The 24,315-nt window shown below is 31.5% G+C and overlaps 1 protein-coding gene across 9 annotated transcripts in view; it reads left to right on the forward strand.

Moving 5' to 3' along the window:
* Positions 1 to 24,315, forward strand: part of LOC118188117 (uncharacterized) — a 343,874-nt gene that overhangs the window by 216,000 nt on the left and 103,559 nt on the right. For 8 of the 9 annotated variants that reach the window (XR_015039676.1, XM_085811536.1, XM_085811539.1 and 5 more), the window contains exons 6-8: positions 9,947 to 9,973; positions 14,336 to 14,371; positions 22,294 to 22,362. Coding sequence is in view for 8 of the 9 variants with exons in the window: in XM_085811536.1 (XP_085667662.1) it covers positions 9,947 to 9,973; positions 14,336 to 14,371; positions 22,294 to 22,362 (132 nt within the window). In the remaining variant the exon portion in view is untranslated. The remainder of the gene's footprint in view (positions 1 to 9,946; positions 9,974 to 14,335; positions 14,372 to 22,293; positions 22,363 to 24,315) is intronic. The other variant, XM_085811540.1, reaches the window with a different exon arrangement.

Below are 24,315 nucleotides of genomic sequence, written 5' to 3' on the forward strand. Positions count from 1 at the left end.
CATAAGTTCAGGTGATCTGGAATTCCAACTGTCCTTCTGGATCTACTAACTTTCAACAATTTTTAATTTTTTCGGATAGGAAAATCTTTCTTTTCAGGCTTTGACGGTTGTCATTTAATTTAGAACTTCGATGGATAATGAAGTTACAGTTGTTGGTGAACCCACCGTTACACTGCGCACGTAAAAAAGCTTTCTTTCTGTTTCTAAAACGTAAAGGACATGCAAAGGATGTAATTTGGAAAGTAGCCGCATCTTTTATTCGATCTGCTAGCAAAGGTGAAATTGGAGAATTCACATTTTTAATTGAATAGCGTTTACAAACAATGCAAATCTGTATAACGAACAAAAATGATCTTCGTCTATACAAAATCCTAAATTTTTTCCTTAAAGAATTCAAGTCTTGAGAAACATCAACGAGTTCTTTTTTCTTACGTTCTTCCATTATGAAAACTGTGACAATAGGGTGGTTGCTTCGTAAAATGTTTGGAGTTCTAAATTCATATGCTTCATCTCTTTTTGAAATATCGCAGTTTTGGAACGTATTAAACTATCTTCCACAAAATGGTATAGAGACTCTAGAGATTCTATCCTTTTATCCGGTAAAAATAATGACTTGTATAAAATGGATCATTTTCATATCATTTCATTCAATGGTAGTGAGCTCATCTCTCGTCTCTTGTTTCTGCAATTATTCATAAATCGATAAATATGAACCATCATTTTAATAGTTTTTCTATAGCTTGGAAAACGGTTATTTAGGAGATGTAAGAGTTGACATTAATTCATAGATGAAACTATCTTCCTTTTCTTTGCTTTGGCAACTTGTTCTTCTTCGCTTGTGAAATTATTCCTTGGCCACTCTTCTGATGATAAATAAATCTAGTGGGGCTCTTTCTCACCGTTTTCATTCCACTAAATATCGAGCAACTAAATATCACCCCTGCTTTAAAAATAACCTAATGACTCTACAAAATATCTATGTATAGAGAAAACTTTCAATGTTGGACTAAATGTGATACTAACTATTGACAACCCTCTTTCTTTTATTTATTAAATTCTTCTCCCACACATGCAGGAACAAATACTTACGTAAACAAATGTGTATAAACGATAATAAACTTCTCTATTTCTTACTAGTACTGCTTGACATTTGATGGCATTTTGATTCTGATAAGTTTCGTAGCCTTAGAGATAAATTATTACAAACTATCTTCATGGATTGTGGATGCATATCGGCCAAAAGAGTCCTTTTTTCAGATTTAATCGTTTTCAAGTGCAAGTACGAATAAAACTCAATCAAATATATATCTCCGAATCCTTGAAATAGATTTATATCACACTTGTGAATTAATTGAGGCCCGGTGGCGCAGTGGCTAGCGCATCGCGCAGCAGCACCACAGGTCCGGGGTTCGATTCTCGGGCTGGGCAAGGTCGACTCAGCCTTTCATCCCTTGATTTCCATCACTTGGGTCGATAAAATGAGTACCAAGTTCGCTTGGGGACTAAACACTGGGAGTCCTGCGACCAGGTGACCACTTGTTCAGGGCATATGCTTACGCCCACGGTCAAGAAAGCAGAGTTCGGGGCACTGCAGGCATTGGCCCACTAGGGCTGTTACGCCACTGAGTTTAGTTTAGTTTAAATATGAGCAAATCAGACTCTGCTGGACAAATCGCTGGGTTTAATATTCCTGGGATATGTCTCTTTAATTCTTTAAAGAGTTAACTGTCTAATTTTCTGTATTCTGTTATGAACAAATATATCCCGTAAGAAGATGAAATGAATCCATGCTAGTGCTCAGATGAATTATTCTAGCAATAAACTTAATAAGATATGAGTTCTTTCAAAATATTTGCTACAGGACGCGCTAAATTGTAGCTCCAAATATCGTATTTTTGAAGTCTGCCACTTTCCACAATGATTACTTTAGCTTAACAAAGGCTCCAGCCGAATATGCACGTTTACTTGCATCACTGAAGAAATGTAGGGAAATAGACACTACTTAAATGTCTATGGATATCCATATCGATATTTTCAACTTCTGCTAGTGGTTTATGCTACATTTAACCAGTTACAGAATTCGGACTCGGTTTCTGCATGAACTGCTTGATCCCAAAATAGTTTTCCTTTCCACAGGCGCTGCGTTGAAAGCTTAGGGAGTAAGGTAACAAGAGAAGATATTCCTAATGTATCAAATATCTTATGTATAGACGCTAAAATTGTTCTGTTAGTTATCTTTTCAAGCAAATCTTCAATAATGTGGAAATATTTAGGCAAATCATGTCGCTTTCACGTTTCCAAAACATTCCTAGCAGATTGGTTGTGTTAGGGCTCTCATCTAAGGCAGTTCTCTTAGAGCCAAATTGTATGTGGGACAAATGCAAAATCTGAAAACAGCTGACGGACCAGATTTTTGTTTTAACGAAGAGAAAAATTTTGAGAAGAAAAAAAACATTTTTGAAGTAAATTTTAAGTTTCACTTTACTAAATATTTATAAAAACATACATAAGCAATAGTAATAATATCGCAAAGGAAAAACATTTTAATTTCTATTTATTTTCTATCTGAAATCTAAAGTTTGTTACGTGTAAGAGATTTTTATTGCGTGCGCTTTGTAATTCAAATATACTGATAGCTAATTATTAAATTCTTAGATTGAAATTTTTCTAATAATTCTAATATGTTTATTAATCATTAAGTATTTTTTAATTTAAGCTAAAATAAATAAAGTAGGAAAGTATAATTTATTAAATTATTCTTCGACGCGTAAAGAAAAATGCATATGTTTCTATATAAATAGTTACACACGTCTTTATTTCTTACTATAGCTTGACGCTTGATAACGTTTGAATTTTGATAAAGTTTATATCCTTGGAGAGAATTTATTAGAAATTATCTTTATCACGGATTGTAGATGATCATCGGTTAATCGGGTTCATTTCTAAGTAATTTTCGACTGTGGAAAAATCTGTTCATATATAAATGTATTCCCAAACAAAACGATTATTCTTCGTGCAAAATTCGTAGCTGAGTTTATTTAGTTTTTGACAATTACGAGTAAAATTTAATAAAATCTGTTTCTTGTAATCTTTGAATAAGATTTATATAACATTATAAATTAATTAGCTCCATTTGTAGAGTTTTCTGCTTCGTTAAAAATGTTTGTTTTAATGGAAATAAAGAAAATGTAAACTCAGTCTTCAAATAACTAAAATTTTGAAATATTTGCAACACCATATTTGGAACAAATAAATGGCTGAAATGTCTCTGGTTAAAATTGCTTCGGGGGTCCCGTGAAACCTGCGGGCCGCCAGTTTAAGACCACTTGTATCTAAAGATACCTTGATCTAAAGGATGAGTACTTGTATTCCCACCCATGGAGTTCAAATTTTCTCTCATCTAATGAATTTGTAGCAACTTGTATAAACTGGCGAAGTTCTTCGTCGTTACTGACGCTTGTTGAACAAGTTGTCCACATAAAATATATTTTTTCAGCTATTCTATTATTTTCTAAGAATACTTATAATCCCTTCTCTCGTTCTATTTAAAGTGGATTCCAAATGATAATAAATCACAGATCCAAGTAAAACTAAGCTGCACGAAACACCAAAAATGACTCTACGTATCAGAAGTACTTTAATCATCCATCAAATCTATACCCAAAAAAATCGTGAATAATCTCTATTTCTAGGATGGCTGCTTATTTGTAAAAATGTCTTACGAATATCAGACTTAACTTTTATTTACTTCATGCAAAATGTTTTAAGAGTTGAAGGAATTAATTTAACGAGATTCGTTCCTTTTATTTGCCCACCAGCGGCCGAGCGGTAAAGTCGGTAAACACTGGTAGTTCGGTCCGAGGTTCGAATCCCGCGAACGGGCTGGCTGCATGGGCGTTTTCGTGGTTTTCCCCATGTGTAACGTGTATACGAGCCAGTTTCCCTTAGAAAGTCCTCCACGAAGGCATCCCTCCTCTTAGGCAGATAGCCCTCGAGGCTTTGCCATACTCACACACACACACACAGTTCCTTTTATTTAATCATTAAGACTAGGTGGGCCTTTTTGCTTCTATGAAGCATTCAAAACAGGTCTACTATTTGCGGTAGCGTTTTCTTTTACAAATCTCTTATGAGGTAAATAATTATCACGGTACTTTATTTCCTTACACAAGATAGCCTCTCTTATTCCTTCTTGTCACCTCTCATTTAATATTTCCTCATCAGCTTTACATAGGTTTTCCGATTTTAGTCGTTTGGCTGTATTATTTAATCTTTTAGTAGCTAAATCAATGTTATCTTACAAGGGTTCATAGTTTTCGTTGTTGTTGTTGTTTATGCTCACTTGTCTGACATATTCAGCTCGAGCTCACAAAATTCCTCGTGGCAAGGAGCGCTAGATTACGCCTGCCGTTGGCAACAGCCTTGAGCACCAATCAGGTGACAGTGCGATTTAGCTCAGTTTCGCTCCCAAATTTGATGGAGAGCAACCCGGGAAGACGGGTCCGAGCATTTAGTGACTATAGGTACTGGCTCTTCTCTTTCAGTTTCACCAAGCAAAAATAAAAGTAACCCATCTAAATGCATTCGGTAGGAGGAATCTCTTTCCTTTTGATCATTGCCTCCCTGATCTGTTTCAAACTCTGAATCTTTGCCATGCGAGAAGAGTTTCATTAAGTAAAGATGACTTCACAACTGGCCACAACATTGCGACATATTTATTTCTCGTAACACAGAGAATTAAGGCGTGAAGTTTCGATTCCAAACTCTCGTATAATTTCGTCAAACAAAACTTCTTATTTGAATCCTTCTCTACGACTAAAAATAAATCGCCAGTTTATGCCTGTATCAAAGAGTCATCTTTACCATAATGACGGTGTAACAATTCTAAAATTTTGCTATAATTTTCTCCGTCAACTTTTTAATAATTATTGAACGCTGTAATCAATAATATTCTAAACTGAATACGTTTAGCTTTTAACAAATCCGTTATAAACAAAGAAATAAAAGCCAAGTTTAGTTTTACTTGCAAGTAATTGCCCTGACATGCAACGCCAGAAAATTCAAAACGTACTTTTCTTTTATTAAATCTGCTGAAATCAAAATAAATTCCAATAAGAACTTAAAAATAAATAAAATTTTTAACAATAAATAAAATTCTGAGGAAAGACTCAAATTCCTGTGATCAAAAAAGGCATCATTCTTCTGTATACTTTAAATTCTAAAACGTAATCGAAAACTCTCTCAACAGATATATCGCTGCTATCTTAAAAAAAGGGGGAAAAGGAAATAAAATCTTTTACGTAAAGAAAAATTATACTGCGTCTTTGGATGCAAGTGCTGTCATAGTACATTAAAATTTATCACATATGTTCAGTTCAAAACGACTTGAAAACAAAATAAAAAAGCATATATGAAGCTTTTTTTTCAGCTATTTGCGACGAAATAATACCCTATATAATAGATATATAATTTCTAATTGTTAATTTTCATGAATATTTGATATAGTATTTAAAAAACGTGTCTCATAAATAAACTACAATATATAATTTGAAAATGTGTTCTTTACTACCTTTTAATACTTTATAAAGCGGAAACTCTTCAGGAACTAACATTATACTAATAGCATTACATATTCGGAAACTAACACTGTAATCATACTATTATTTTCAAATATGCTTTTATTTAGAAGATTTTTTTTTTTTTTTTTTTTTTTTTTTTTACATTTATGTAAATATATTTTTGTGTTCCACTTACTGAAAATTAATGTCATAAAAAGGGATGCCATGAGTGAAATAAAATTCCAAGATGAATTTCAATAAATTTCAATATTTTAGTAATCTAAAAAACTATTTTCTTCTTTCTTTCAAAATAAAATGAAGTTGCTTTTATTTTTCTAACCACTTAGTTTTTTTAGTTTTTGTTTTTGTCAAGCTTTTTTTGATTTTATGTTCGCTGTCTTTTCGGTAATTATAGTAGGTGCAAATTAAGGTTTGCAGAAAAAGAAAGAATAGGATGGATTTCTTTGGTGTATTTAAAGCACATTAGCGTTTTAAAAGCATTCCTTTGCTGCTTATTCTCTTTTCATTTTTATAGAGAGTTTAAACTCAACTATTTAATTCATTCGTGGTATTTCACTGTGAATGGAATTTCGTCTTCGATTTTAACCTACTTCCTAATAAGCTTTCGAGTTGAAATTTTGTGCACACACTGTTTGTCAATTACAGTGCAGTATGGTGAATTAATTTACTAGAAATTCGATTTAGAATTTTTGTAATTTAATATTTAAACGATTTTTCACACATATCTTCGTTTAACGAAAAAGCTAATTTAACAGAATTTTTACTATTTACACCATCGAGCAGAGCGGGAAAAAAATCTGTTCAATAAATTGTTTATGAAAACTGTAATTTAATTTTTGAATTTTGATAGAATTCTTTTAAATCGCTTAATTTTTTAGACTATTTAAAATTTTCAACACAGGTGGTATGGTGGTTAGAGGAGCTTAGTGCGGTACCGAAGGACCCGGATCCCGGAGAAGGCATGGCTCTGTCCTTTCATAAGAAGGTAACAGTGGCCCACCTATTAGGGGCTTCCAGAACAAAGTGGCCACCATTTCTTAGTAGTAACTGAGCTTATGTCGGCTAAATGCCCGCCAATGGAAAAAAAATTCAAGATCTAAAAATGTATCGAATAATTCGATACATTTTTAGATCTTGAATCAAGTCTTGAAATTTTCTCAGACTATGGAGTCTCTATAAAAGAGGTCACTGACCTTAAATATCTAGGTATTATAATTAACAATAGGCTTTCCTGGGTACCTTATATTAAAGAGCTTAAGCAGAAAATAAATCAGCTTAGTAATTTCATGGTTAGAACATCAGGACCTCATTGGGGCACTCCAATCACTATGCTCAAAAGCTGGTACAGAACAATCTCAGAAAAGATCATATTATATGGGGCTGCCATATGGGGAAGGAAACTTACTGCCTATATGAGGAGGTAGCTTCTCACCATACAAAGAATGCAACATTTGATCATATGCAAAGGTTATAGAACATCCCCAACTGCGGCACTGCAAGTGCTGGCGGGTATCCCTCCACTGGACCTTCTAGTGGAGGAGAGAATCACTATTAGTAAGGACATTGCGCCTGGAAAATAACGACTCTCTGTGGCAAAAGACATTCTACCACACAGACAATGAGAAGCGCAAGCCGATCATGCTTGGACACCCTGTAGATACAGATTTATCGCACACAATACACATGCAATACATCCCGCCAAATGAGAAGGCATTAGCTATTTATACAGATAGCTCAAAGACGGAAAAAGGCACAAGCTGCGACTACTGTGTACTCCAAGAAGGAGAAGTGGTTAGAAACTTGGGAAAGACGACTGGCAAACAAAAATACCGTCTTTCGGGCAGAGCTTCTTGCATTAAAAGCAGCCATCAATTTTGCAAAATATCAATTAGGAATAAAGGTCAACATATATAGCGACTCTGCCTCAAGTTTGGAGTCCATCCGAGGGCACAAGACAAGGAGTCCTTTGGTGCAAGATATTCAAAAAATTCTGCTAAGTATCCCACCAGATGACAGACCTATCCTGATCTGGGTTCCAGCTTATGTGGGTATTGCTGGCAACGAAGCGGCGGACGTGCTTGCGAAATCTGCAGCCAATGACTCCAGTAGATTCGAAAACGCAGTAAGTGTTCCGCAGTCCTATTTAAAAAAAATCACGCTCAAGCCTTTTACAAGAATGGCAGAAAAGATGGGAAAGGAAAGCACAGGGAGGAGAACCTACAAGTTCTTTCGGAAAGTTACATACTCAATTAATACATACAGCGGAGCACAAACTCAGTTCTACACTGGCCATGGTCCCTTCCCACATTATCTTAAGAGATTCGGTAAACGAGCATGAGAATTGTGTGAATGTGGTGCGGTAGGTGATGCAGATCACTTCCTTTTCAACTTCCCACAAACCGATAAACTACATTTAAAAATGCCAAGCAGTGAATACTGGCCGCAATGGGCGGACAATACCTGCGGCAACAAGCAAACGAAAACTAAAATAGAGGAGGTAATCAGGCTATGCTCAGCAAGGTACTAAGAAATTCTCCCCTCCCTTGAGAATTGTATCTTCGCAGCATAATTTTAATAGCAATTCAAAATACTACAACATCTGAAAATCAACACTAGAAAAATAGCTTATTCTGTACAATAGTAACAGGACTGTAAGAGCAAAACTATTGTGATGTGAGCATATTACTATCCAGTTTGTATGTACATGATAAAAATAATACTGTAAAGCAGTTTAAATGATATTGAAAATCCAGTCAATGTGTAAATGAATTACAAGTTTACTTTGATTATCTCAGTAAAAGTATTATAAATATGAATTCAGATAATGTTTAAATGTAGACATAGCTGTCATGATTTTATGTAATTATCATATGTAACTTGTACAAGACAATGTTTGTAGTCAACATATCTATGCTTATACACAGGCCTTGTACGCCCATGTAATATTTATATTTATATTTTTACACGGAGGAAATATTCTCTTCTGCCAGGATGACTATTAACACAGTAAGACTTTTACAACAAAGTCAGGTCAGTGGTTATCTCAGGCGGTGCTCAGACTGTATAACTAGCTTTCCGCCTACTTCTAAAACGAAAATGATAAAACATATTAATTGAGCAATTTTCTACATATTCTTAAAAAAATGTGTTGCAATCTGAAGCAGACGAAAGAAAAAAGTATTTCCCATGTGAAAATTGCTGAGGACATCTTAACGCACTTAATAACGAAGTTCTTGACATATTTATAATGATGAATTGGCGATATTCGATTTTTTTTTTAATTTTCGTGTCAAGTAAAATGCTCATTGCAACATTGTTATTACATCCAGTTTCCAAAATAGAATGTTCTAAGCAATTGTTTTCATTCTCTGAATCATGTTCAATTACTTTTCTTTATATCAAAATTGTCTTAGAATTTATTGGTCTTTAATAATAACTAAAAATTTCATCATTGATAACATGTAATTGATATTAAAAAACAGAAAGTAAAATACATCTTAAAAAAAAGTTTTTATGCAATAAGCATTTTTTTTAAATATATATGATAGTTAATGCACTAAAAGGAGAAAAAATAATTTATATAGTTAAATGTGAGTAATATATTATATAATTCTATTTACAGAATTCGTCTACAGTTTTATATCGCGAATAACAGAAGCCTGGTGCATCTAAATAACAAATCGATTAATTTAATTGCATTGTCAAATGCATATACGCTATTGCATTTTTTAATTTACTGTCATCTTTTTGTGGGGAATATTCAAAAATATTAAATAATAAATTTTATTCCTTTTCCTAATATTAAAAAATATTAAATAATAATATTAAAAATATTACCCTGAAATAGTAGTAGTTTTAGTGTTAGTAGAAATAGTAATACTAGTCCTCAGAAAGATTATAGAATAAATATTGGGGTGTTTGCTTACTTTAATTTATATTCGTTATGAATTGTGATTCTTTGGAGAAAGAGGAAAAAACATTATTCCTTCCATTATATCGTGAAGTGTTTATAATAGTTTATTTTTAAAATGTTATAGAAGATGGAAGAATATTTCCGCTTTTCTTAGCCTTGAAAATCGTACTTTGTGATTAATTAATATGGAAGTTAGATTGATAATTCGTAAACTCTCAACGAATAAATTTTTTTCACTTCTTAAAATTTTCTTATTAGTCTTTTCCTAATTAATGTCTTAAATCGCTATTAACATTCTTAAATCCTTGTTAACATTCAATGTAAATTCTTATTGAATTAAAACACGAAAGATTTGATATAATAGTACATAAATGCATATTTTTAAATCAGTCGAGATGTCATTTTGAGTAAAATATTATTTATATACTTATAAACAATTTCTATTTTTGTTTAGGGTGAAAAAGGTGACAAAGGAGACAAGGTAAGTGGACTGAATATTTTATAAAATATTTTAACAATCATTTTTTGATCGGTTTAGACATCTTTGTTTTTAAATTTTCTATGCAATTGTTTTATACCTTTATCTTTCTGGCGTGATCTATGCATTGGTTAAGAAAACTTTAATAATAGAGTTAGATCGTGAATAATAAGAATGAGTTTTCAGTGAAGTAATTAATATTTGTCAATTAAAAAGTGTGGAATTTTAATGATTGTTTTGATTTTAAGTATTACAGACTACATGTTTAAAAGATTACATCTTAATACCTTTACATTAAATTTTGCCTTTACAAAGATTATTGTTTATTTGAGAAATTTTAAAATGAACAGTATGTAGGTATTTCATAATATTTATATAAAACCTTATTCAACAGTATCATTAGTTTCAGAATAATTCTGAAATACAATGCGACTTTTTAAAATCACGTTCGTAACATGTACACATTCACACTTCAGGATAAACTCAGTTCTTTCAAATGGTTGATGATACTTAAAGTAATTAAACGATACATGTACACGCGTATGCGCACACAAATATCCCCTCGCCCTATATATATATATATATAACCTTAAAGTTTATATCAGCTAATGATTCTCTATAAAAGTAACCCTCAAAGTCTTTCTTTTAAATTAGTGCTTTCTCCTTTTCTGTCTTAAAAATCGCTGAATACAGAAACAGAAATCATTTATAAAAATGATATCTGCCGTTTCTGTTTTTATTTTTATACTTAAATAACACTGGCGATATATTTACCCCTATAGTAGCAAATTTTCTATCTTAGATCTTTAACAGTCAGTAATGTAAATGCTAATGAATAATTTTCACTAAAAAGGAAAATATAACTTTGTTAACAAGAAGTTATGAACAATAAAACGTTTGTATTTATTTTTTTCTGCATATTCATTTCCTTCCCAACAGCCTTTTAAGATTTGTTTCTTTGTTGCTTTTCGATTACTTTTAAGTGGTGGCTTAGGGCTTCGTTTTCAATATTTAGATCAAATATTCTCGAGCGTTTCTTTGTTGTTCTCACCAGCGCATGTTTTTTTTTCGTGTTTTTACAGCAGCTGAGAAAGGAGATTACATATTATCTCTGAATCTACAGTTCTGCAAAGCTGTTCCCATCCATTTCATATTGCATCGATTCCTACAGCATATTATTAAGCTTAGACATATTTCTTCCGCGTGTTCTTATGTTACCATCAATGGTATAATGCGATAATAACACTGTCTGAAAAAATTCTTGAAACGTTTCAATTTAATTTCTAGTATTTAAAAGCTCTCTCTTCTGTGTCTTGTCTTCTCCCTTTCAAAATATGCAATCTTTTAGCTGTAAAGTAAGGGCACGCCCCATATTGATTCGATATGTTTGTTATCTGCATATTGGTTTAACTATGCGACGCTATAATATAGAAGGATGTTTGAGAAGTCCTCATCTACTTCTTCAGTTTTAAAATACTTCAGCGCAATTTTTTTATTAGAAACTATCTTCAATCTTCGTATTGTTTATACTAATCCCAATAATATATAAAGATGAAACCTAACCAGGATGATTGTTATTTAATAGCGCAAATTCCGGTGATCGATCATTTCGAAATTAGCACATAGGTATGTGATGGGTTCATTCAGTCCACAAGTCGTCAAGTCTCCAGAATTTGAGTCCCCATTGTGTGGACAAAAAATTGTACAAACCACATTACTAGAAATGTCTATTAATGACAACAAATGTCGGCCCTTCTTCGCTGTTGTGAAGCAAGTTTAATATATCAGCCCTAAATAATAATATTTAAACAACTCAGATAACAAAATATGAAATATGCATTTTAAACCTTTATGACTTATATCTTTACAGGAGTCTGAAGAAAATCTGATAACGGTTCGGTGTCAAATAAGTGTTAGTATTTTGGTACATATTTAAGTGATCGATTAATGGAAGTCACGAAAATTATAAAGATGATTAAGTTTATTTTGATTTTTTTATATCTATCGTTTTATGTTTATTTCCTCATTAATGAACGAAATGATCTTTCATTAAACACTGCATATTAAAATTCAATACAATATTTTCTTTTTTGATGATATTAAGACGAGAATTTATTTTGAAAAAGGAGGTCTGAGGGGTTCAAAATTATTGAAGAGCATTCCCACACACGCCACGTCAGAAACAGATCTCCTGGAACGATTGAGTATATTTCCGGGGGTCTTTAAAGAAGGGGGTATTCATAGCAAATCTGAGTGGTTCGTTTTAATTAAATCAAGTGCACTTCGGAGAGCAGGGTTAGCCTAGCCTCTTCTATGACAACCTGATAGATATTCACAAAAACGTTCCGAAAATTCTTCTAATTTTCTGCTTTGCTTCCTTCTCTTCATAGTTATTTTACAAAAACACTGTTACAGCGATATGGAAATAAGGGAACTGATATGTTATCCTGTGGTAGAGAATATACTGACATAATATTTGCCCATTTTACTGAAACTAATTATAAATGTAATTAAGTTTGGAAAAAAGTAAAATTTTGCCTATTTTGACAAAAAGGTTCAATGCACTCTTAAAGACAAACCTTTTCATGGCCTTAACAGCAAGTTACTTTACAGAAAAATCTTAAAGCTAATGTGCTACATGTTGCTTTTATTTACTTTACGTAGCTAATTTTGTATTAAGGAATCATAGTAAAAAAAAAACGTTCCAGTGATTTTATTAATAGCATTTGTACCTATAACACGAGATTTTTAGTCAAGTTAATATCTTGACGCTAGAGCGGGGCGTTTATAGTTACAGTGCTTTTATAGCAACTAAATATATCGTACTAACGAGTTACCAGTTTTCTAACTAATCGAATAATTCTCTAAATTAAAATGACGACAGCTGAGTTCCACGGCACACAATTTTTTTTTTCTCTTTGCCCTTCTGAATCATATTAACCAACATGATGATGCCACTACTAAAGCTGGAAATAATAAATTAAGTAATTATAAATAATAACTAAAGTAAACAGAACTAAAGTAAACAATAAACTAAAGTAACAATAATAACTAAAGTAACAATAATAACTAAAGTAAACAATAAATGAAGTAAAGGCAACTCATGCCTTAAAGGTCATTCATCTCATAATATCTTAAAGCTAACATAACAGTTCGCAGAATGCAAATCATAAATTTAGATCACAATAATAAAGCTTATAGCATAATATTGATTGCATTGTTAGAATTTTTAAAATTCACGTTTTTAAATACATAAAAATAACATCTTACTTGATTTTCGAAATAAAAATCTTAAAACTTAAGATTCCTTTTTAAATTACTTTACAAATCGTTGCCATCCACAGCTTCAAAACGAAGAATGATTAAATTTAACATTTCTTATATTTTCCAATGTTTTCAAATACTGAGTATTTTTGAGTGTTAATAAGTCGTGTGACTTTGTCGTAAACTTTGTGAATAAACATACCAGAAGAGGTATACATTTTTAGGACTAAAAAGTAAACATTTTCACAGGTCATTGTCCTCTGGATATTTTCTTCAGTTTACTTTCCACATACAGCGAATATAATGAAGACAATGAATATAATGAATATACTCTGTCATTCTTTAATGCCATTCATTATATTCATTACAGTTAAGTGTTGCCAAAATATGGCAACATTTAACACTCTGTAAACATAAACGTTGATCAGCTAACTGTGTCCAAGGTACACATATTTTTTTCTTTTCCTTTTCTGATATACGATTATCATAACGTAAGTAAATAATATAATACTCCTGTTTTTTTCGTAAATAACATATTAATAAAAAGATAGAATTATGTCCTTTTTTCTAATTGGAAATTTGTAGATTCCTTTTTCTATTCATTTTAAAACCTTTCCTTAAGCTAATAGGAGTTCTTTCTTTCCATATTTCACATAAAGAGACAAATTTTTAGCTGAATTTTCCAATGCATTAAAGTTCCTTTTATTAATTAGCCAAATGGTATAATTTCTTAAAATTTGACAGCCAGGCGAGAAATCAGTTGAATAACGGAAACAAGGGACAGCATGCTGGTATGCAATTACACAACAAAAGTAAGACAGTTTCAGAAGGGAAAGAGAAGTTAAATTTGCTGGTTGGCTAATGGATCGAATTGTTAGAATTTATGGAAATTCCTCTACTCTTAAAACTACTTGTGGAAAGTTCCAGAACTGTGAACTAATCCTTTCGTTAAAAATAAATTTTATCAAGCTATCATCGGTTTAGTGTGCATTTAGTCTATTACGAACCAGTAAGCACGAAACAATATTATAAAACTAATTGTTGTTTCAGACACGACATGTTATTTATCTAATGGCACGCAACGTTTTCGTTTATTTTCAGGGTGAAAGCGGTTTTGACTTGTTTACAACTACTAAAGTAAGTATACATTGAACTGTAGTATAGTTTCCTCACTTAATTGACCTAAAGTTTATTAACCTTTTTTTCTTCTTGAATCTAGAAATTATTAGTCTCAGTTTTCCAGTATTTTCTGCGTTCTAGATTTTTAGAGCTAGAAGCTAATTGCCTAGTCTCTTTTCAACTTAAAACTGAAAATTCTGAAAGTCTGTGTATAATTTTTCGCGTGGTATTTCCTTCCCTATACGAAGTTTGAGCAATCAAAAATTAGGGAACGTATCACTAACATTACATTAAAAATTTACTGAAAACTTAAAGAATTAAGAGACCTGTAAGCTGTGGTACACCCTGTGATCCAAAATGGCCGCTGCTATTTGCGTCTCTGTATTTCAAGAATTTTTACTCTGAGCTGTAAAATTTCTGACGATTATTGCAGCTTTTGAGATAGTTTTATTAAGCTTTTGCAAAGTACATGCAGTATTGTCTCTTACGTTAATAAAGAATGGCTTTTGTTTAGAATAATGGAAAAGGAAATTGGCGTTTGCCCTCGAAAACTGTATCTGTACAACCGAGATGAATTATTCAAATAAAAATCATCGTCATTCAACGAGTTGTAACAACGTGGGGAAGCAATTTGCATTTCCTTCTGAAAAGAGGATAAATACATATATTTATGTGCTAGAACCGATTTCTAAAGTTCAGACATTCATTGCAAGAGTGGATTAAGTCAAATGTTGTAAAAATACATCATGTAATTTTAGCTTCCTAAATTTAGCTCTAGTCAAACTAGAAAACTAATAATATTTTTCTTGTAAATGTTATCCATTGCATTCTTTACTGTTGCTAAATTTCTGTTCTTTCATTTCTTATCCGTAATTTTGATGATGGCATTAGAAGTTTTCAGATGTAAGTGGATGATTTTTCTAAATTTGCTACTTCCTTTTATTTACAAGAGTTTTGCATTATTAAACGTTACTTGGTTACTTGTTAATTCATGTTATAAAATGGTCATTTATTAAATTCAAGAATAGTATAATTTTTAAACTTATGTTGATTAAAGTCATCACAGGCATGACCATTTCTTTTGAGACTTTGTAATTTTGACAAAGTTAACACTGAAAAAAGATTTCATCTTCTTCAGCTTAAGCCGTTCTCAGTTATTATTATTTTTTTTTCGAAAGTACTAAATAAAATTTCATAGGTGAAAAGTTAAAATTGCTTTAATGGGCGAAGAGCTTAATAAAGAATTTTATTGCAGAAGAAAATAGCAATAAGACTAAGATAAGAAAAAATATTTATACCTTTCAAGTTAAGAATTTACATTGATCGGTGAAGAAAATCCGTTTTATGGAAGAAAGCTTAGATTATAATGTACAAGTTATAACAAAGTGGGGCGCAAAGTCATAGTTAAATTTTAATTAAGACTGACTTCTGAGTGATACTTCATTCAAAGTGATAAGTGATTTTTAATTAAAACTGACTTCCAGAGTGATAACTCATCCAAAAGGATAACTGATTTTTAATTAAGACTGACTTCCAAATGTATATCTTAAAGAAAAATAAAGTGGCAGAATTAAAACTTCATCTATGTTTTTAATTGGCAATAGATCTAAATCAGATTTGAATAGTGTGGGTGCCCTGCATGGTGTTAACTAATATAGAGGAACTTAATTTTGTTTTAGAGATATGAACTGATAGTATGATTATTATCTATCTTTTACTTGAATACATAGCTTTTTCCAGCTAAAATAATTTTGGAATTTAAGAAAGCACATTTCGCTAGTTTTTCTACCAACATTTTGTCTTTAAACTGAGTAAGAACTTTATTTCTGAGTGACCCAGAAAATGCTTTTAAAAGTTGAATTTTTATAGCTGATAAACTGGTAACGGAACATATGCTGACACATATCATAAAATTCAGAACCATTTTTATTATTCACACTTTATATTTGTAACAGAAATATTAACAGCTCGTTTCGTGTTGAAGCACTGCTATTATTTTCTGCTATTTAATACTTGTATATGTACTGAATTCGTAGCAAACAAAAGGAAAAAATTCTTATTTTAACTAGACAAAAATAATAATCATCCTGAGATTTGATTTTTCAAAGTTTTGTGATTTGACAAATCATCCATTATAAGGTATTCGTGAAAGTGCAATCAGATGTCACGCATTATGAACGCTTTACATAATAATCTGATCCACTTTACATCTGAACGTCTAAATTAAACAGAAGAAATTTTAATTCAAAATCTGTACTATTGTTACTCTGAACATAAGGAAGCATTTTGATATCATTTTAACATAGCGAAATGTTAATTTCAAATTTATTTTTCAACAGCAGTAGCTTTTGTGCCAATAAAATATGCATAAAAATACCTTAAGAAAATAAACAAACAAAATGTTTTAAATGTCTTAAAATTTATGTAAATGAGGTTTTGTTTTTTGGGTGCCTTATGAGATGATGTAGTAATTGCTATGCTTGTTTTGATGCATAAAAATTTGTTTCATGCGTATTGAAAGCGATAAATTCATTACATTATATTACATTTTAAATTATTCTTTTCTGAAGTTGCTATTTTATCACTTTCTGTTTTCTTCTTAGAAAAGAATATTTGCAAAATGCTCTTTAAATACGTAGAAATTTCATTTAAATATATTATAAATCTTACAAAATAGGTTTTTTAAATGCATTTATAAGTTTTAAAAGCAGAGTATAATATTTTAAACCGTAAAACATATTGCTTATTATTCTCCAAAACTACTCTTGTTACTGTCCTTTAATAATAATTCTGTTTTTTATTTTTTATAGATGAAGTATTTAAGAAAAATGTATGAAACCTTTAGAATTTATTTCGACTTTAATGTATATTCTGATTTTATTCTAGACATGCCTCTCATGGTATTATTATAAATGTTCTTATTATTACTTTTATTATTCTTACTCAAATTCTAGGTTCCAGTATTCAATCATTATTTTTTGTGCCTTCTTTTTCTCTCACTTGAAATGTAGTAATTATACCATATAAATGACAAACAAGATTATGTGTATAATTCAAAAACATCTGGGAAAATATAAAGGAAAACAGAGAGGACCAAAATAAAATTTTGTAATGGAATATGGTTGCTGTTATGCGGGTTGAAGTGGTACAGGGCGCTGCTAAGTGATAGGTAAAAGCGTTATGCTGATGTAAATCGCCATTCGGCGTGCAAATTTTGAGTCGAGTGCACCGCTACAGGAACGTAGAGATCGCCATCGTGCATTTTATCCATCGGCTTGTGGACGGAAACGGAGAAACTGCTCGAAGGAGGTACTCGGGAATCATCCTTTAATACCTGCTCCATTTTAAGTTCAGCAATATAGATAAAATGAAAGCTGGCGAGTTGCGCGTTCCTGTAGCGATGCACACCGCTCGAAATACGCACGAGGAATGATAATTTATGCCAGCACAATACTTTACCTATCCTTAAATAAAGCCGCGTGTTACTTCAAAATGCCGTTTCTGCATGCGCTGTGCATTATATAATCTGCTTATTTCGGGTCTACCCGCTTATTTTGGTTCTATCTACCTTTACATTTACTCGCTGTATGTATAATACGTATCAAAGGTTGCCCAGCCTAAGTATTTCATAATTTATTACAATGAATGAAAGGAAGTAAAAAGAGAAAAGCTTATATTTAACCACAGCTTAGCCCACTAGACCATGTAGGCTTAATTTTCTAACAACAGTGATACAAAAATATAAATACATTCTTCTCATTTGTTCGAAAAATACAAGTTTGGCTTGAAACGTCTCACGAAAGGTAAAATGGAATATCATTATTCTACAAACTCTCTGAATAAAGAAACGTATCGAGCTCAATGAGCGTATAAAAATGAATGATATTTATTTTATACTTTTCTTTAAAATATTTGGTACTTTTGGCTATCCCTTCAAAGACGTTTAATTATTAATTTATGCATGCCTCGGAGGAACACTTAATAAAAGAACTTTCTTTTCTTTGAACGTCAATTCCTTTTACAATTACTTTTAATAGAAAAGATATCTTCAGTTGAGCTTTGCATTTTTTTTTCAAGTTGACTGTGAATTATCTAGTTTGAAATTAAGTAATACCGAAGTGCATTAGCTTCCCGAACCATAGAAGTTTTAAAAATTTAGTCATGAATTTACATATCATCAGCACCAGAGGGCGCAAAGTACTCGAAATGGAGACAAAAGTGTTTTAAATAAAATTCTTCAAAATAGCTGGAGAATTCAAAGAATGATATATATGAACAGAACTGCTGCAAAAAAAAAAAAAAAAAAAGACTCATTTTATATAAATATGACTTCAAAGCATCCTTTGAAGATTTTCATGTTCTTCTGCTTCAGTTGTATAAATGTAAAAGAAAGCTTATTTATTACTTAGATGCAGTTCATGAAATACTTCGAATTTCAATTAGATGATGGTTTTCGAAATATTAATAACGATTTTAATTCTATACGATAGAAAAAATTCGATTATATCAAGAGAGAAAAAAAATATATCATGAAGTGAATTTTGTGTTATGTTTTATAATTTGTGCTTCTTTTAATGTTTGTTTTAAGAAAAGAAAAGTAATATTTTTTATTTGCATTGGCTGATTAAAAATATATTAATGGCATATAATACAACTCGTCTAAGGAAACTCAAATATTATACATGCAAATCTGCTTTATATTTTGATATGCCTGAAATAATAGAAACAAATATAGCGATATGAATTTTTCTGAATATTGTAAATAACTGAGAAATACTAACTCACAATGGAACGCTTAAGGCAGTTGAGTAATATTTTACATTAGTGGTTTTAATGCACATACAATCATAATTTTATTCTGCTCAAATTCCTTGCTGAAAGAGCTTGATTATATTGGATTTTTGAATTTTCAGCAAAATAAGTGTAAAGTTTTAGTTAATAAGACGTCCATTGTGTGCTTAGTCAATTAATTTAGAAGTTATATTGTTTTTATTAAGAGGAAAAACTATAAAGAAAAATAACAAGATGACGATGATCATTTAGAAACTTAACGAAACCCGGATGTTAATTTTATGTTATTCTACTCTCAGAATATCCCTTCTTAAATATTTTTCAAGAATATTATATTATAAAAAAGAGTAATTTTTCAGCTATCAGGAAGTGCTTATATATAAACTATTGGAACTAAATTCCGTAATATTATAAAAAAATTAGTTTCGTTTCAGATGTAATATTGCAATTCATTTTTCTTTAGGGAAACGACGTTTTACTTTAGATTCGCTTATTTTATCTAATAAATACTTACGTTCTCAAACATCCCTCAGTTTCATAGGAAATAGTAACGCTTCTAAAATTCGCCATAATGGAAACAGAAGAAATTTTAATTTGCTTTTAGTAATTTTCTGAACAAGTTTTATATATATATATCTATTGTTCATATTGCTTATATATCTATTGCTCAATCAGATTTAGTTTTTATCAAAAGCTTCTGTTATTTTCAATGGGAGTGAGTATGAAGCGTGTAAGAAAATTACTGTACAGTTCAAATATGAAAACATCTCCTCAGCTAACCTTACTCGAAAAAGCTTAACTAAGCTTCAAATAGAAACGGCAAACTTATCTTTAACTTATCTTCCTTGAAATCTATTTTATACTTTATTTATTTAAAGAACAAAAAAGTTTCTGTTAACTTGCTTAACCGAAAATATTGCTTAGTTTTCTACAGCTAAATTCGAATGAATGGCCGACCAGCGGCCGAGCGGTAAAAGCCGCTGAACACTGGTAGTTCGGTCCGGGGTTCGAGTCTTGGGGAACGGGCTGGCTGTATGGGCGTTTTCGGGGTTTTCCCCATGTGTAACGTGGATACGAGCCAGTTTCCCTTAAAAAGACCTCCACGGGACATTCCTGTCTTTCCGTGTAGTGCCTAAGGGCAGAGCACGTAATAAGCAAAATTCGAGTGAATTAATCGTTTTCCTCGCCCTGTTATTTCTCATAAAACCCCTAGTGACTTCTTATATAAGCTTAGAGTTCACTGAAATGTTAGTTGAGAAATACTGGTTTGGAAAGTCAGGGAAAAGTGCCGCTTGAAATGTTTCATGCATCAAATGAGCTACGTAATTTTGTTACGAGAAAAAATTTGTAATGTAAATGACAAGATAGAGTAGCAAATCAGAGTATGTGTTCATTGAGGATGCATATTTGAAATAACTTTGAATCATTAATTCTTTTACTACTATTAATTAATCAATCGTTTGTAAGAATTTTTGGTAATCATTTAGTATGCGATCTACCGCTTTTTTGATTAGATATTTATTTCACAATTGGCTATACACAGAACACTAGAAGGCTATTTTTAAATTCGAACTTGCCATAAATGGTTCAGGCTTGGCTTATTTGATTATGACAAATCACTCAAGGGCTGTCTGCCTGAGGGCTATCTGCGTAAGGCGAAGAATAACACCGGGGAGGACTTGCTCGTACACATGTAACAGATGGCAAAAGCCGCGATAATGTCCATACAATCTACCCACTCGCCATGATTCGGACTTCGGACCGAACTACCAGTGTTCAGCGACTTTACCGCTCGGCCGCTGGTGGGCTAAAACTTGCGAAATAATAGCGGGGAAAAGAAATGATTAAAGCAGAAAGAAATTTTAGTGACCTTTCTAAAAAATAATCAACTAAAAGCGGCAGATCGCATATTACATGATTACCCAAATTTTGTGTAATTTTAACCACGCTTTTACTTTTTATTTTCTATCTTGTGTAACTCATTATATTTGACCTATGCTAAGTCAGTGGTCTCAAACTAGTAGCCCACGGGGCAGTTTCACGGGGCGTGAAAATAGATTCCTTGTAAATTAATTAACATTATTATGAAATTAATTATTAAAGCAAGAATCTATAGATGATTTGAGTCGAATTTTAGATAATTTCCATCCGTTTCAGACTTAGACTTCGTGACGCCATGAAATGCTATAACAAGAAATAGAGAAATTTATAATTATTTACATACAAATATATATATATTTTTTCCGTATATATAAAAAAGTAATAAATAAAAGAAATGTAATAGATTGTTATCATTTATTCTGAACTTTTGCTCCCCTTGCAAAGTTTGCATAAATTGCTTATTTTTAGTTTAAGTAATTTAGGTAGTTTAAGTAAATTTTAGTTTAAGCAGTAAGTTACGTAATTTAGTTTAAGCATTTAGCGGTTAATTCTAGATATTAGAATTATCTGAAATAAATGTTAACCTGAAAATTTAGTATTTAGCTATCAATACTTTTGAATTACAAAGTGTAACTAATGGGTATTTCTAGCACATATTTTTAGATTTGAGACTAAAAATTAATATAATTTGGAATTTTTCCTTTGATTCATTGTTATTAGTGGTTATTTTGGTTTTGATAAATATTTAGTAAACAAAATTGAAGATTTAGTTTTTTTCTCCCATTTTGAAAAAAAATCTGCCCATCAACTGCTTTTAGAACATTCATTTATTTCGCATGCTATTTGAGTTTGAGACCACTGTGTTAAGTAATTATGCTATAAATTTGCAATAAAGAACAGAAAAGGAATTTTCCTCTTTCTAATTTGAATATTCATTCCTATGCTAATAGTTTCTAACTATCCAGAATGTATCGTCCATTTAAGAAAATTGCAATTCTATGTATGGATATAATTTGTGGCAAATTAAGTAGCTTTCATTATTTAAATGTGACCAGTTATATAAACTGGAAAGCTTTAAAAAAATTACTGTTTCACAATTACTGCTCTATCTTTTCTTGAATGCTCCATACTTGTGTGAAATAATAGACAGATTGTCAGTACGCATGAGCTAACTCTATTATGTTGTTCATTGGCGCTGTGCATTGCATAATTGTGCCCTTCACATTGAAGAAGAGTACTCTGATTATTCATGCTCGTGCCATTTGCAGGGTGGAAAAAGATCCATAACGAGGCTGCACGGTGGGACCATTGGTTACGCTGAGGTTATAGCCATTAAGGTCAGTTGCTCCCGACGATGACTAACCCCCTCATTAGCATTGAATCCCCCCTTGCATGTTCTATTCTGCTCCACGTTGCTCACTCATCCACTCATTCCATCCATTGTGAATCGTTATGATTTACGTTGCTAGCATTTCGAGTTGTTTTGCTAGTTTTTAATTTTATGTTGTTTCGTATATTGATTTATGTGTTTTGAAGACATCTCTCAAGAATTTCTGTGTAAAAGGATGAAATCGCGTTGTTTAGGGTTAAAATTTAGAATATTAATATTTTCTATGTCTTTTGAGATTTGGATTGCGGAAATTCTTTTAATAATTTGGCAACATTAAAATTCCTTAGAGTATGGTAAATTACTGGTAATCAAAAACGATTCCGTAGTTTAGAATAAAGCAAAATTCGCATTGAGTATTAATTTTATCATTTAATAAATCTGAACATTATTAATGAGTTTAGGTTATTTATTAAAATAGACAAAGTACCTGAAACAAATAATTAAATGCATATGCAAATTTAAAAAATTGGAAATTTCAGTACATTTTTCATGCTTTAATTTTTTTATTCTAATTATTTGTTTTAATTTAAATAGATTAATTTTTTTTATTTATTTTGTATTTTCTTCTAATATTCCTGACCTGTTTAGAATTACACAGCATGGCAATTAAATACTGAGACTTTTGTAGTGTTTAAAAAAATTTCGCCATTTTGGTCCAACATCAAAGTTTTTATTTTTTAAACTTACCAAAAAAAAATTCCAACGCGAAGATCTTTAAAGCATCCTCAAGTCTGTATCTTTTAAGCTGCGAGGATGTTTACATTTCTCGCTGGGTATTTATTCGGTAGCTTAGGAATGTAGAAACGTTACAGTCTTAAAGTCCTTCCTTTCACGTGGAATTTTTCAAAGTTTTTCTTTGAGTTCTGTTTACTTTTCGAGACAAAAGTTTCGGTTCAAATATAAAAACTGTTCAAGACACAAAAAATGTTCAAACGTAAAAAATTCGGTTAGATACCACATTAAATCAGTCTAAGTGCTTTTAAAGCAAACATTTAAATTAAACACACAATTTAGTATTTTGATGTTAGAAAAATTTTAAACAATGAAGTTTTAAACTTTTTAGTCTATATATTTTTAGTTGTGAGATGTCTGGGTACAATGACTTATCAACATTTTGATGGTTTCCCCTAGCTATACACAATTAAAAGGTTGTAAAATCAAAGCCCATTTTAATAATCTAGGATTCGTTCCGGTGTTTTTATCCAACCCTATTATCATTGTGATCAGTGTAAATCAATTCCGAGGTCCAAACTGGATTTTCTGAGAATCGTTTGAGTTTATCAAATGCATTTTGGCAATTAGCAGTCGAATTTATATGTTTGATTTGCCACACTTTTCTTTTAGCAGGTCTGTCAACAGCGCAGCAATTACAGAAAATTCGGAAATATACTTTCCATGAAAGACCATTAAGTCCTAAATTTGATTTGACCTGTGTATTAGATGTCGGTGAAGTTCTTTATGGCTTGGATTTTTGCTTCACCCTTCCCTTTGACTTTGCACTACTACATGACTTAGATATTTCATGGTCGTTTGAACAAACTAACATTTTGAAGGCTTAATATGCAGTTTAGCGACTTTCATTTCAAAGATAATTTTTGGTATTTCACTCCTAGGTTTGCAAGAAAAACCCCATCATCGTCAATAAATGGTACAGCATATTTCTCACAGTTTCTGAATAGTCCTGCCATCGAACAGCCAAATCATATAGCGCATATAGGTAACCTTAAGGGTTTGCAGGTGCCAAAATTTGTCACAAAAGCAGCATAACATTGGGCTTTTTTATCTAGTTGAATCTACCAGTAACCTCGAGTATGAACCATGATCTAAAAGAGTTATACATCTCGAAGATTACACGTTTTCTGCTAACTGTTCAATGTTTGGGAAGGAAAAATATTGGGTT

Source organism: Stegodyphus dumicola, chromosome 2, assembly GCF_044657685.1.
Source record: "Stegodyphus dumicola isolate Sdum_Otavi_A_Nest chromosome 2, ASM4465768v1".
NCBI classification, from domain to species: Eukaryota; Metazoa; Arthropoda; class Arachnida; order Araneae; family Eresidae; genus Stegodyphus; species Stegodyphus dumicola.